The 13,672-nt window shown below is 33.9% G+C and overlaps 3 protein-coding genes across 5 annotated transcripts in view; 2 read left to right on the top strand and 1 right to left on the bottom strand.

Moving 5' to 3' along the window:
• LOC143151215 (protein amalgam) overlaps positions 1 to 4,233 on the bottom strand; it is an 86,887-nt gene extending 82,654 nt beyond the window's left edge. Inside the window, exon 1 of the mRNA XM_076320128.1 lies at positions 3,966 to 4,233. Coding sequence (XP_076176243.1) covers positions 3,966 to 4,017 — 52 coding nt within the window. The 5' untranslated portion in view covers positions 4,018 to 4,233. The remainder of the gene's footprint in view (positions 1 to 3,965) is intronic.
• Positions 4,234 to 6,108: 1,875 nt separating this feature from the next.
• On the top strand, positions 6,109 to 7,962 carry LOC143151258 (protein MIS12 homolog). 2 transcript variants are annotated; one of them, XM_076320231.1, is made up of 4 exons: positions 6,109 to 6,314; positions 6,907 to 7,076; positions 7,178 to 7,315; positions 7,402 to 7,960. In XM_076320231.1, the coding sequence occupies exons 1-4, from the start codon at positions 6,227 to 6,229 to the stop codon at positions 7,663 to 7,665; spliced, it is 660 nt and encodes a 219-aa protein (XP_076176346.1). In that variant the 5' UTR covers positions 6,109 to 6,226; the 3' UTR covers positions 7,666 to 7,960. The 2 variants fall into 2 exon arrangements, with proteins under 2 accessions (XP_076176346.1, XP_076176347.1); XM_076320232.1 differs by lacking the exon at positions 6,109 to 6,314 and adding an exon at positions 6,480 to 6,697 and having other exon boundaries at positions 7,402 to 7,962.
• Positions 7,963 to 9,615: 1,653 nt separating this feature from the next.
• Edc3 (enhancer of mRNA-decapping protein 3) lies at positions 9,616 to 12,625 on the top strand. 2 transcript variants are annotated; one of them, XM_076319752.1, is made up of 6 exons: positions 9,616 to 10,037; positions 10,232 to 10,398; positions 10,513 to 10,763; positions 10,851 to 10,999; positions 11,230 to 11,490; positions 11,562 to 12,624. In XM_076319752.1, exons 2-6 carry the CDS (start codon positions 10,241 to 10,243, stop codon positions 12,153 to 12,155), a joined length of 1,413 nt encoding a protein of 470 aa, XP_076175867.1. In that variant the 5' UTR covers positions 9,616 to 10,037; positions 10,232 to 10,240; the 3' UTR covers positions 12,156 to 12,624. The 2 variants fall into 2 exon arrangements, with proteins under 2 accessions (XP_076175867.1, XP_076175868.1); XM_076319753.1 differs by having other exon boundaries at positions 9,616 to 10,398; positions 11,562 to 12,625.
• Positions 12,626 to 13,672: the final 1,047 nt, after the last annotated feature.

The raw sequence follows: 13,672 nt of genomic DNA on the forward strand, positions 1-13,672 counted from the left end.
TACGGTTCTGATACATCGTCACGATAGTAGATGTTGATCATCGCCCATGTCGGGCGGACCATCGATTTCATCGAAGTGTTTCTCCACGCGATACAATCGGTTCAAGGAATTACAAAATTATTTCCCCCTCTATCGCGAAATCCAGAAACGGAGGAAGAAACTGCAATTGCGAACCGAACGCGAAAATCTAACCGATGTTAATTTTCACAGACGAGAAACGCATACACTCGAACGAACCATGTAAACGTATACACTCTACTCCCGTGATTTTTGCAGAGAACCGAATTTATTCATAGCGGACAGAGATCGATGACGAGGTACTATATCTTGTTGCAAAACGATCGAATCTCGCCATCCTCCACGTCCTTTCCCCGGATAAAGCGAAACAGTTATCCCGGAGTGTACATCCGTCCGATTCGTGGCATTCTTCGAGCTTAGGTTCCCTGCTTAGGATCTTCGTCACGTACGCAGAAACGAGTTGGCCCATGGTGGTATTAAGGGTAAGAAGAAGCCGCTCCTATTATTAAGGAAAAAATGGAACATCCTCCGGAACGAGGCCCATCCTCGTATCCAGTCGAGTTACCAAAAATCTGTGAATGCCATGCTGGACACGGGTCGAACCAGTCTCTCATCCCACGAACCATCTGCCCCCGGTCATTCTCCTACCTGAAACTTCTGTTCACCTGGCGAGTCCCTTCCACCTACCCAACCCCCTCCGTTACTTTCGTTTATCTTATTTTCGGGGCCATTCAGCAGTCTCTCCTGCCAACCACTGCCACCGGTTCTTTGTGAACCGGCCTGCTTCGCGATGCGTGGCCCCTCTACTACCCCCGTCGTGCTCTCTCTTCTTCAATGGAATTTTCCAACAGCTGGACCAGCCATGCAAGAAATGGATCTCCCCGTGAATCTCCCGGACTTATGCTAAACAATACGTAATTACGGCCGATACCCGCTGTAAACGTAAACGATGCTCGTACCGGCTCGACGCCAGCGAATGGATGCTTTCGGTTAATCTCTCCGCCGACTCGCGTGGAACAATATGCACCACTGCTCGGAACAGAACGTAAATATTTATAGGTCAACGAGTGCAACTATTAAAATAGTTATCGCCGAGAGACTTAACCCTGATACCGGTACCAGATCCGGTGGTATTACATTCGAAACGAGGCAGAGGAACAACCATTTTCGGTCTTTCACCTCTTTGAATACTCGACGATGAAACAGAAAGATTGATCGGTTCGAAATGGTTGTTCGAGAATTTGTTCGCAATTATAAGAATAGAACAGATTATTTTTCAAAGAAGTATTTCCGCTTTGTAACGGTACTGGAGTACGAGTTTGTACAAGTAGATGGTTTCTTTGGTGTTTCAAGTCACTCCAAAAAGGCAATTTAGAAAGAAAATTGTAAACAAATAGTACTAATTTCCTCAACGATGCGAGTTACACGACGGGATAAGCCTACTTATTAGAACTAATGCAACTATATTTCTCGTATCGTATATTACTATTATCCGTAACGATTTTCGTTAATATCGAACGATATATATTCACGGTTTGTCGGTTCAGTGTATTTACGGATATTAAGATACTATCCAGTTTTGAAGGTAATAAATTTACAAGAGTTATCGTTATCTAATTGTCGTTACTCTCTCAAGAGGAACTAAAAGTTAGGTCGATCGATAATAAATATTTCGATTTATGGAGATATTTAGAAAGCTGGTACCGAAATATTCCATGTTTTACGATACTTGGAACGCTGCTACGGAAATTATCGCTCGATAGATATGTACGTATCAACGTCTTAAGTATACCGTATCCTTTCGTCCTTAAAATTTGGCTCATACTCCCGCATTGTTCAGTGGTGACGTGCCGTTAAAAGGAACTATGCGGCTCGTATGTAAACTCGATTTCTCGCGCGTATAATGCATGCCGATCGAGCGTTAAACGCGTACGGTTAAACATGCACAGGAATGCAGTTTACGCGGAATGTTAATGAAACAATTAACTAACGTTACCGTGCGAGCCTGGACCTGAAACCGAACGATAAATTCACTCCTGCAAATCCCAGACGCACGGAGAGTGAAACGCGTCGATTGCTATTTTGCCGAGCAAGGATTTATGCAGCACGATTGAATCTACGTGTCATCAGTAAGCCCTTCAAGTAGTGAATGAGGGTTCGTTAGACGAACAGAAATAACAATATTTCGTTCATCTTCGTGTACAGTGTTTGCAACGGGAAGAAGGTCTAGCTTATTGGATCATATTGGCTGAGAGATCCGTTTCGAACGATCATCGCTGCACGATCTGCACGAGAACACTTCAACGGAGATATTTTTCAGAATTTGCGACGCAATGTCGGTGATTATATATTTCTTAAGAATTTCCCGACATTTCTTTTTCTGAGGGAAATTAGGTTCGAACTTACAATATTTTTAATATTTTTGGACATTAAATTCGGACTTGTATCGTACGAAATTTATATTATTCATAAATTGAATTTTATGTATCCGTCTTATCACTCTCGACTACGATCTGAAAGAGGTTATATATTCTTCGTACCGTAAGACTTTACGGTACGGAATTATAAATGAAATTTTCAATTCGCTAAAATATGAATTAATAGGGACGACGCCATTTTACTGAAAAATTTCTCAAATTTTCATCGAGACTAAACGTCAAACTGGTAAAAATTTTCGTTCAAAGAAATCGCCAAGTCGGATTTACGATCGAGTTTCGTCTGTTGATTATACTTTCCAAAACCTAAGAATTTTGCAAATTGATTATCAGACTATAATCAATAATAAGATAACTGACCCGACTTCGATAGTATAAATATAGACCAATTAGAAAAATCTAACTCGAGTCATTCGCCGATTAAAAAATTGATTTGGAATAATTATCGCCCTGTGAACAACTTACAAATGACTATCGGAAATATTTCAAGGGTTTGCAACCCGAGAACATATGTGCTGCGACGTGGTTATCGTCCGAGGCGAATCTAGACGTTAACAATGTTCTTTCTTTTTGTGTAACAATGGGTTTCGATGGGGCCACGTACAAGTAAAATTATTATACACCCACAGTCGACGAAAGTACCACGTGAATGTGTTCATCGTTTTCGCGTACATGACTCAAAAGATGATTCAGTGTACCAACATCAACGATCGTAAAAGCTGTGTACATTTCTAAGTATTCGTATACTCAACACGAGTCGGTAACATACTTCACGTGTAAGTGAAACTACGATCTTTCATCTCGTGTTTCGTGAAATATGAAAATTGAAGAGGATCTATAAAATAAATATCACATATGGCTAGTCGCTACGCTGATCGATAGTCTGGAAAATAAATATTGTATGTCGTCCCATGGAATGCGATCCGAAGAACGCGATGTCTCCGGGGTTGTAATTAAAATTACACGCAATTATTCTAGGAGCTTATCGGACAATAGATGTGCTTCTGGCTGGTGTAGCATACGAGGAAGAGTAATTAAGCTTTTTTAAGACACAGTAATTGTTCCTTCCGCAACAACGATTACGACTTACTCGCCGGTACTGCCCACAATGGTAACTATTGTTGCAATTGCTTATACGGAGCGGACGGTGAGGTAACTGTTAGTTATTCGTGATGCATGCGAAATTATCGCGTGAGTAGATTCGATCCCGAGGCTTTAAACTTTCCTAGCACGCTTCCCCATCGCCCACGCTAGCGCGCGCACTCTACTCAACGGCGTTATATGTATCTAAATATAATTTGCTAATTGAATCTTTGAATGCCCGTCGCTGGTGTGCACCGCGCGTAACAGACGACGCTGATCGAGTCGCAGAATCTTTTAAATGTTGGTAACTGTCGATAGAAATCATCGAGTCGATCCGCGTCGATTCGAACGTTCGATGATAGGTTATGCGCTCACCGATTCGTATTATAATGTTATATTCTTAAATAAACGACTAGAAATGGTACTCACCGTGGACGGCGAGTAGTATCACGATTAGACCCACAAATCGTAGCGGCTGCATTTTGTTTCGTCTTTGTTTCAAAAGCACTGTCAACAACTGGCACAATTGGCACTACTGTCGTCGTTCGTTCTCGAACTCGCTCGCTTTGATTTGACTAACGTGTGTCTCCTCGCGACGAATGGTCGTTGAACTGAATTAAGAACCGAACGTATCCACCGATACGAGGTGGATACCGAATACAAACTGAGAGAACGAACGCGCGTGGTATCCGAAGAGCGGCGACGGAATCGCGCCCCCGGCTTTTTACGGGGACCTGCGCCGACCGGTTGCGCACCAGACGAGACGCAAACTCGACACGCGCCTGCCCTTCTGTACGAATGTACTTACACGCCTACAACTCTTCCATGTGTGCGGTACCATCAAACTGGTACGAGCGCGCGCCTGTACGAAAGCGAGTGTGTGTTCAATGGCGCAATGTCACCCGAGCACGAATTTCTGTCCGTCGGTTAATAAAACAGTATCTTTACCCGTTCTCGCCCACTGGAAACAGATTTTTAATCACGGTGCGCGTTTCAACCGACGTTCTTAAGCGTCTATGAAAATCGTTGAATATAACTGTACTCGACCGATTTAAATTTACGATCTAAGTAAAACTAGATTTGCGTAAAACGCGAAATTTCTAGCAATTACCACCAGAGGGTGATCGATGTAAACCGTATTTCGTGGATATTAATTCCACGGAGGAATCGCGCAGACATCAAATCGCGTTTCAGGCAGATGGGATGCGGAATAAACGATTATTTTTCAACGACTCGCGGTTGAACACGAATTTACGCGCTTAAACGGATAACAGCAAGAGCCCGTAACGAATGACGGATTTACATGAGCGCGCAGAATTCTGAACGCGTGAAGTATAACCTCGCAACAAGAGTAACCGCGCGCGCAAGAGCCGTATATTTGCACGTTACTTTCGTTGAGCGCCTGCCTCTTTCGATTCATCCATTCACTTCGTCATTGTGCATAAGACGAATGGAGAAGAACATTCACTGCTCTGCATTCCTTTATCTCGACACGAATTGAAAAATATTCCGTCGGATATGTATCATCGCTTCCGTTTAAACAATATTTAAATGAATCATCTAAAAAAACACTCTTGTTGCAATAAATTTAGAATTGTGAACCAATTTACTGAGAAAAAAACTGTTTATATCGCGGTTATAAGCGTAATGTGTAAAAATAGTACGCAACTGTACTGCATGACTTATCAACCAAATGATTCATACCTGTGCAAAAAATTCTGATGATGTCACTTGAAAGGTACATTCTGTGGGTATTCATTTCTTCGTTACCAGTTCTTGTTATCGAATAAGAAATTATTATAATGCCGCTACTATCTAAATGTAAAAGGATATGCTCGAGTTGCGACTAAAATACGAGTAAAATGAAATTTCAACGAAGAAAATATTTGCATGTTAAACTACTGATAACACGTATCAAAAAATATATAATACTTTTGGCCGCCAGGTGAACGGTAACACATTTTCCTTTCTGTGATAATAAACAAAGCCCTTGCTTTGTATGCGGTTGTTACGGTTATCTCTGTAAGTAAATCGGTGAAGTTCCACCAACTATAAGCTTCTGTTACAGTTTCTGTTCAGTAACGTACATTATTCGATCGAACTATTTGTTATTCAGTTTTACAGTGATATAATGTAAATTAAGTAATATTTGCATATTTTAAGTATAACTTCTAAGATAACACACTGTAAGCGACTCCGGTCTTGTTGATTAGCGTATAGTGTAGCCATCTGGCGATAAAGTTGTGAACCTACATCGCGGTGATTTGTTAATTACATGCGATACAAGTTGCCAAGTGTATAAAAAAAAGAAACTTTATCACTCGTAGTAAGAAAATATTGCTCCTCTAATTATTTATATATTAATGGAAATAGAATAACTCAAATAAAAAGAACTGCAAGCATTTTCCGGCATAACTGAACCAGAAAATTTTCATTGGAGGAGAGTCGCATTTGATTGGTTGCTTTTAAAACGACCACAAATCCCGCGGAGAAATCCGGATGCGTTAGCGAACGCAAAGGGACAAAGGACGCTGTCGTACGCAAGCAGATAGACGCCATGTTCATTTGTCAACGGACGTCAAGGTGTGATCATCGGAAAGAACGAGGTTGCTTCGATGAAGTATACAGATTATTAAGTGCTTGCATAAAATTACCGTACAGTTCGCGTGTATATAAAACCGTTTAACGATATGGCGTCTTCGCTGTCACGGAAACGTAAACTGGAAGAGTACGAAATGCAGCTGTTTGGCTTTCATTCAAGAGCCGTATACGCTACTAGTAAGGCGCCGCCGATTTTGATTTTCGGTTGAATGCTTTTCAGATTGTACGACAATTCCGCTATGCACAATGGTATGTTCTGATCGTTGGACGGGTGCACTCTGGTATCATGTGGATTTAATCATGACTAGAGTCACACTCGTCCATTGCTTGGAATACTTTCACCGGGCCCTTGCAGGCGAAGTTAACACAAAGGCTAACGCTTCTTCTCTTCTCTCACGCTATAAATTGAAACAGCAAACAAATAAAAATTGACCTTGTACCGATATATGTATCCAGTTCTAATTGCATAATTTTTTCGCCTCCTCGTGTACTTATTTTATCCAAGAATTTGAGTAAATTAGAAATTCTATACGAATAAATACAAGTGATATTTTGAGGAGGTAGTTAACTTTGTTTTTTTGCTATATAAACAGTTTATTTGCTAGTTTCTTGTATTTCTGTTCAAATATTTCAATAAATATTCATTAATATAAACAGTATTACGTTATTTTGAAAATAACTGAGTAATAATAAAGTATCATTAAATGCATGGTTTTGTTTCTGTATGTGTACTATAAGATATTACAGAAGTATTTTCCTGTTTTTGTAGTGAGAAATATTATATCTGATAGGATTCAGTGCACTATTATGAAGATGTGCCATGCAATTGAGAAAAAAAACAAACTGAATTCTGAAAATTTAAAGGTACTTAAATCAAATCAAAGGCAATTAGAAAAGGCATATTGTAAAGGTGCAATATTATATTTAAAAAGCATTGAGGTAATTACTTTAATATAAAAATTAAAACAACACTATAAACATTTTCTTTCTAGCATATCTGCATAAAAATTAGTCTGATATTTATTCTTAATATTATTTAGAATATTATAAATAAATACATTGCTGTTCCAAGTAATGTCTTGTTAGAGGAGGACAAACTTCAAAGAACGCAATATAGTGAAATAGAATTTGAAAATATGAAACAAAACTTGAAGAATTTACAACAAAGAGCAAAAAGAGTATGTATTTCCAGGTTTATTAAATCTTGTATAAATTTGAAGAAATTAAACAATTTGTCGAATTTAATTTTATATAAACATTTCAGGCTACCATTTTTAATACAGCATTGAAAGAAGAATTACAAATTCTAGATCAATTTCCAATATCTCAAGATAGTATAAATGAAATGTACAAAACGGTTGAGATTGGACTTCAATGTTCAGATATGAATAACAAAATGTGTCAATTAGTGGAAAATTACAAGCAATTGTCTACGAGTCTATTTGATCCAGTATCAGTTACGGAAAAATTAAAATATAACACAATAGATAATCTTAAATGTAAAGACCTAGATTTAAATAATTTGTAACCTTTTCTAATATAAAATTTAATATTATAGTTTAAAGTATTTTGTTGGACAATAATATGTAAATATATGTGCGTGCAATGACATTCCGTGAATGTAAAATGCTGCTTGTACATTTTTATATGGCACACAAATGCTGTAATTATATGTAATCATTTTATACTGTAAGTTTTCATACAATTATTTTTATAATTTTAATATGATCTTGTACTGATACTAAAGTACATGCAATAGCTAATATAAACATTGTTACAATAATAAAATAAAATTAAAAATCCACAGCACTTGTACAAACACTAAAATGCAATATAAAGAAGACAATTAGTTATATGCTGTAGTATGGATTGTCTTATTTATCTTGTACATATTATTTTTATCTGATATTTATTTTTATATACCATATTTAGCACAAAACCATGATTCGAAACTTAAAGATAATAATTTCTAAGTATGTGGTAAATATAATTAATAACATATTGTATTATTTCTAAGACCTGGAATAATTTAAAAAACTGTAACGTAACAGAAAAACTACAAATTAATGAACTATGTGAACTAAATTTCATTATATATGTAAAAATACTCCCAAAACTCTGACAATTATGATTGATATGTGAAAAATCAATACAGACATTAAAATAAAAAATTAAGTCAAAATTAATTATGAAAAATCAGTAAATATTATTAGAAGCTGACATAAACAATAGGTATCGTAATAAAAGATTTTATTTTATTCTTCTTTAATCGTATGCGTGAAAATATTACCACCTAATTAACAAAACTATATAAAACAATCGGAAATTCTGAAAAATGTAATAATTATACGATTAATCTGCCGTTAACTGGTTTCACTTCCATCGTAAGGTCACTTACACGACCCCCTTCTCCAGAGGTAAACGTAGTAGGGATACGATTAGCAAACCGTGGAAGTACTGGAAGCACATCTCCACCGGAGCACGCTAGAGTGGGGATCATGCTCACCCCATCTTCAAGCATAACTTCGGCCTTCGACCTGTTCTGTCGAGTTGGCTGTTTGCTCTTTTTTTTTATACATGTTTAATTTCTTGTTCCTTTACTTTTCTTACTTCATCATACTCTGTACCTAATTATTCCTTCGTATCCTTAAATTTCAATGTGGTTTACAACCTTCTTCGAACTGTTGCATCTATTTCGTTAGTTTTTTATTTCATTATTACTCCAATTCACATTTTGTCAAATGTAATAAAATAAAGTAAAATATGTAGAAGATAAAAAATCAAGTTTTAGTCAAAAACATAACTAATATGCGACATCAAGTAAATCTGTTCCGAATGTATCAGAAATGGAAAATGTTACTAGTTAGAAACGGTTGTAGAATATCACGTATTATTTACGTTCACTCTAATCTTCAAAATCATATTGATAATGTTAAAAGTGGCATGAGAGTGTAGTAAGAAGATTTCGCTAAAATCCGATAGAAAAGTTGTGAGTGTGTCATACTGTCTTTTTTATAGCTATTATAAGTTCATGTCTCTAGTACTATATTGTAAAACATTAAAGGTTTTAATTGTTATCAAACATTCATTATACTTATTGTTATCCATGTTTTAATAAAAATCAATTATATTGCGTTAATCAATAATTAATTGTTTAAATATTGATTTATATTTATCTTTCAATAATATTCTGATCCTTTAACCATCGAGTGCGTGAATCCAGTAACACATGTTCCCTAAAATAGGAAACAGGACACGAAAGTGTACGCCAGTTTACTACGATTTGATTGAAACTATAAAAGAATACACGAAAATGTGTGTCATATCATAAAATATTAGTAAATTATTAAGCTTACAAGTCATGAATTATCTAAATCTACATAGCGATATACTTTATCAAATGTTCTCATTGGCGGTTAAAAGAAAATCGAACACAAAAAGCAAGAACCAATAGCTTTAGTGATTTGCTTGTGTTCTTTAAACTTAAAGCTTCATCTGACTTCGTATGTATTTACCATATAACTAATTTTACATCTAACTTTTTATATTTATTAACTATTTGTATTACTATAATATGTGACAATATTGATAATATACTGCATCAAACATTTGAAAATCTGTCGTCTATTAAGAATAAATCGTATTGTAAACGATACGCCAATGACGTGAAGTTTCGTCAGCTTTCCGTTTAACGTGTGTGTAGTCTCTATAAATCGTGCTCGATTAAAGAAGGGATGAAAATGCGTGAAAATTTTGTATTTGTTATCACAAATTAATGAATGTATCGTTTTATATTTCATATTTTCAAGTTTCAAAACACTCGCAAGATTTTTGTGACGTTATTAAACAAAATAATCGATCGTCCTTAAAAATTCATTCCTATTTGCTCACCTACATTTGGTTTGTATAATTTCGTTTCCCTTAATAAGTACCGCTTTTTTATAACATTTTATTTATGATTTTTTGAGATATCTACGATTAATTTTATATCATATATATGTGAATATATTATTCATATATAATAATAGTTTATCAAAATAAAAGTTACTAATGTATTAATACTTTTTATTGATAAATGTAACATGCATAAGTAGGTAGCCAAGATGTTAGAACAATTTGTGGGTTGTACAGTTTCTGTAAAATGTATTGAAGAAATTGGAAGTTATCAGGGACAGATTGTTGATTTGAATAAGAATTATGTTACCCTTTCAAAAGCTTTTTGTAATGGAGTGCCTCATACTTCGACTGAAGTTATTTTAAGGTAACAATTATATTTTTTTTTACCTAATAATGTTACATTAATTAATGCTATGATAAGTGTAGATATTAAGCAAATTAAATGTATTTAAAAAAAACTATGTTTTTATATTTTTAGTACAAAAGATATATTGAATGTTGAATTTATATCGATTAATGAGACAGAATCTGTTGCAAATGATAGTAGTCAAGCACAAAATAAAGTAACTGTAAAGAGACCCATTGCTAAAAGAGCTGGTAGATCTTTTTCAGAAAGTGTTCCATCTTCCACTCAATCTACATCGTCTCAAACACAATTTAATTTAAAAAAACCAGATACTAATGCTCAGTGCTCTACAGAACAACCAACAAATGGAAGAGTTTCTTTAGGTATAAAAAAGAAAGCCAACTTCTTTATATCATAAAAATGTCCAATACTTTTTACTCGAAATATTTTTTAATTGAAATACTTTTTAGCTGAATCTGCTAGTAAATCAGTACAAAAACGATTAAGTTATAAACAGAGAGCTTTAGAACGAGATGAACACACATTTGGTACACCAATTGATCAGTCATTAAATCAAGATTTTGATTTTGAAAAGAATTTGGCATTATTTAATAAAAAGGTTTGTACTTAATACTATAAATATAATGGAGATTTAGCAAAATTGCCTTTAGATAGAATTCAGATTTAATGATAAAAATTTGTACAAAATGCTATTTTACTATAGATTAGAATGTTATATTACATAAACATAGCAAGAAATCAGACTTCTTTATAGCTCTTTGCATCATATGGCTTTAAAAATAACAGTTCAATCAGAGTAATGATAAATATCATATACAATTTTTTTAGGCTGTGTGGCAAGAAATAAATTCTTTGAAGCCTGATATTGTCAGACAGTCAGAGAATAATAGAGGTACTACTGAAAGATATCGACATGATGAAAATATTATTGTTGCTGAACCCACAGTTTTTAGACAAATAATGGTACCCAGTGCTGGCGAAAAAGAATATGTAACAGATAATGGTTTAATAATTCCTAGCATAACTCTTAACCTTCAACGTCAATTAATAGGAGCTGCAGATCGACTTGGAATTAATTGGGAACGCAGAGTATGTACAATACAGTAGATAACAAAAGAATATGTCTTCACATTTCTTGTAATTGAAATTTTATCAATTAGGTGGAACTTCTTGGTCGTGCTGGTGCAGAAATTATTTTGCAGTTATTGGGAGGAAGTCATCGACTTAATCCAAATAATGCACACCAATGGCCAACAGTTGTTGCACTCTGTGGCCCTCATCGTTCTGGTGCTGCAGGTGTGAATTGTGCTCGACAGTTATCTAGTCACGGTGTTAAAACTATAGTATTCGTAGAAAATTCTGAAGATGTTTTCCTTTTACAAGAATTATCTTTATATAAATTGACAGAAAATAAGGTAGAAACTAAAGTTAAGAACTTACCAACAATGGTGGATTTAATACTTGTAGCACTTTGTGATGAAAATTCTACAAAAGTGATGTTCTCAACAGCAAAGTGGGCAAATAGTAATAGGGCACCTATTTTAGCTATTGAACCACCAACTACAGGCACACCTGGTATTTTTAGTAAATTTTGCGTGGTTGGTGGGTTACCATTGTCTCATAGTGTTAACAATGGTAGATTATATTTATGCAATCTTGCTTTGCCAAACAAAGTATATACAGATGTTGGTATAACTTATAGGTCTCCTTTTGGACCCAAATTTGTCATTCCTTTGCATTCCAATAATTCTTAGCAAATTTATAAGGATGATACTTCTAATAAAACATTTTAGTTTAAAATAATTTTACTTTAAGTCTTGCATCTATAAAATTATAATTATTTTGCAAAATATTTTCCAAATTTATTTAGATAACGAAAATGATAATGTCGCATTTAATATTATAAAGTTGAAGCATAGTCTGTAGATAGACTGTTACATTTTAATCTATAAAATCACACATAACTGTTTTTTTACATGCGTAAGTGTACAATGTACGCAAGAATTTAGTATAGAAAAGGCAAATTTATATGAAAAATTAGATGCTTCTGAACAGAAGTAATAAATTTAACAACTTTGCAACATTAAAAACTATCATGATTCAATACTACATATACATTTGGTTCATTTTAATAGGTGTTCTGTTTTCTATTGCAATATCTGTATAACATTTCTTTATCAAATAATATAATCAGATAAAAGAAATTGTGTAAATATGAAACATGTGTCCCACTTTTATCTATAATTTAAAAAAATCTAAATTCAAATACAACCAATACGAAAAAGTCACCTAGTAAATAATAGAAATAAAGTTTGTGTTACTTTACATTTTGAATATTCTAATTCTGTAAAAAAGGAGACCATCAATATGGTTTTCATAATTTACCTTGTGATATATTATCGTAAAAAATTTGTAAAATACTTATTTATAAATTGACCTTCTAAAAGTACAATAGAATTTGCATTCACTGTTATTGTATAACTTATTATTACAAGGCAAAAGATAAACAAAAATTGATTATATCATTTAGAGTGCAAAGTAAAGGTTACTATAGTTTTTTACCTGTTTTTATGTATAGCATATAATCTTAGCTTAAATTTTTCAAACCTTTTAGCCCTTGTTTATCGTTATAAAATTCTAAATTAAAAAATATTTGTATTTGTACTTAAAATATAATCTAAATCAAATTGCATGTTTTATCATGCTTTATGCCCAATTTTACTGAATTATGTATGAAATACAATAGTGTAATTGAACTAGTTATAAACAAATATTTGTATAAGATTCATTTTAACTGTAGTTAGTTTAAGTAAGTTATTTATATTTTATATGTAAATATATATTTATACATTGGAAATTAATCTTGACATTTAGTGACGGTAAATTATATGGATAATGTCGGTGTAATTTTTCAGAAATTGTTTAAAAATTGACAAAATTAAATATAACTTGCAAATATGTAATGAAAGGTATTGTGTATTAATTGAATCTAAGTAGAATAAGTATAACAAATATATGTTCGATGGTTTAAAGTAAGAATCATAATATAAACAGAAAAGATATAACAAAACATAATTAAAAAGTGTTGATAGTGATAGTATTCTGTTTAGTTCTTTGTACTTTATAATTTCTTTAAACTTTTACTGTGGTCTTCTGCTGAAATAATACAATCTCAGTAAATATTATAAAATTGCTTAAAAATGAGTTGATTCTACATTAATTAACGTCACGTTGTATATTTATTGTCAAGTTTCATAAATGCAGTGCAAAC

The sequence above is a fragment of the Ptiloglossa arizonensis genome, chromosome 9 (genome assembly GCF_051014685.1).
Source record: "Ptiloglossa arizonensis isolate GNS036 chromosome 9, iyPtiAriz1_principal, whole genome shotgun sequence".
In the NCBI taxonomy this organism is placed as follows: Eukaryota; Metazoa; Arthropoda; class Insecta; order Hymenoptera; family Colletidae; genus Ptiloglossa; species Ptiloglossa arizonensis.

Coding starts and splice junctions, on each gene's coding strand:
- LOC143151258 (XM_076320231.1), top strand. CDS start 6,227: ATGGCGTCTTCGCTGTCACGGAAACGTAAACTGGAAGAGTACGAAATG. Junction 6,315..6,906: donor AAGAGCCGTATACGCTACTA/GTAAGGCGCCGC, acceptor CTGTTTTTGTAG/TGAGAAATATTATATCTGAT. Junction 7,077..7,177: donor TATATTTAAAAAGCATTGAG/GTAATTACTTTA, acceptor AATATTATTTAG/AATATTATAAATAAATACAT.
- Edc3 (XM_076319753.1), top strand. CDS start 10,241: ATGTTAGAACAATTTGTGGGTTGTACAGTTTCTGTAAAATGTATTGAA. Junction 10,399..10,512: donor TCGACTGAAGTTATTTTAAG/GTAACAATTATA, acceptor TTATATTTTTAG/TACAAAAGATATATTGAATG. Junction 10,764..10,850: donor AAATGGAAGAGTTTCTTTAG/GTATAAAAAAGA, acceptor AATACTTTTTAG/CTGAATCTGCTAGTAAATCA.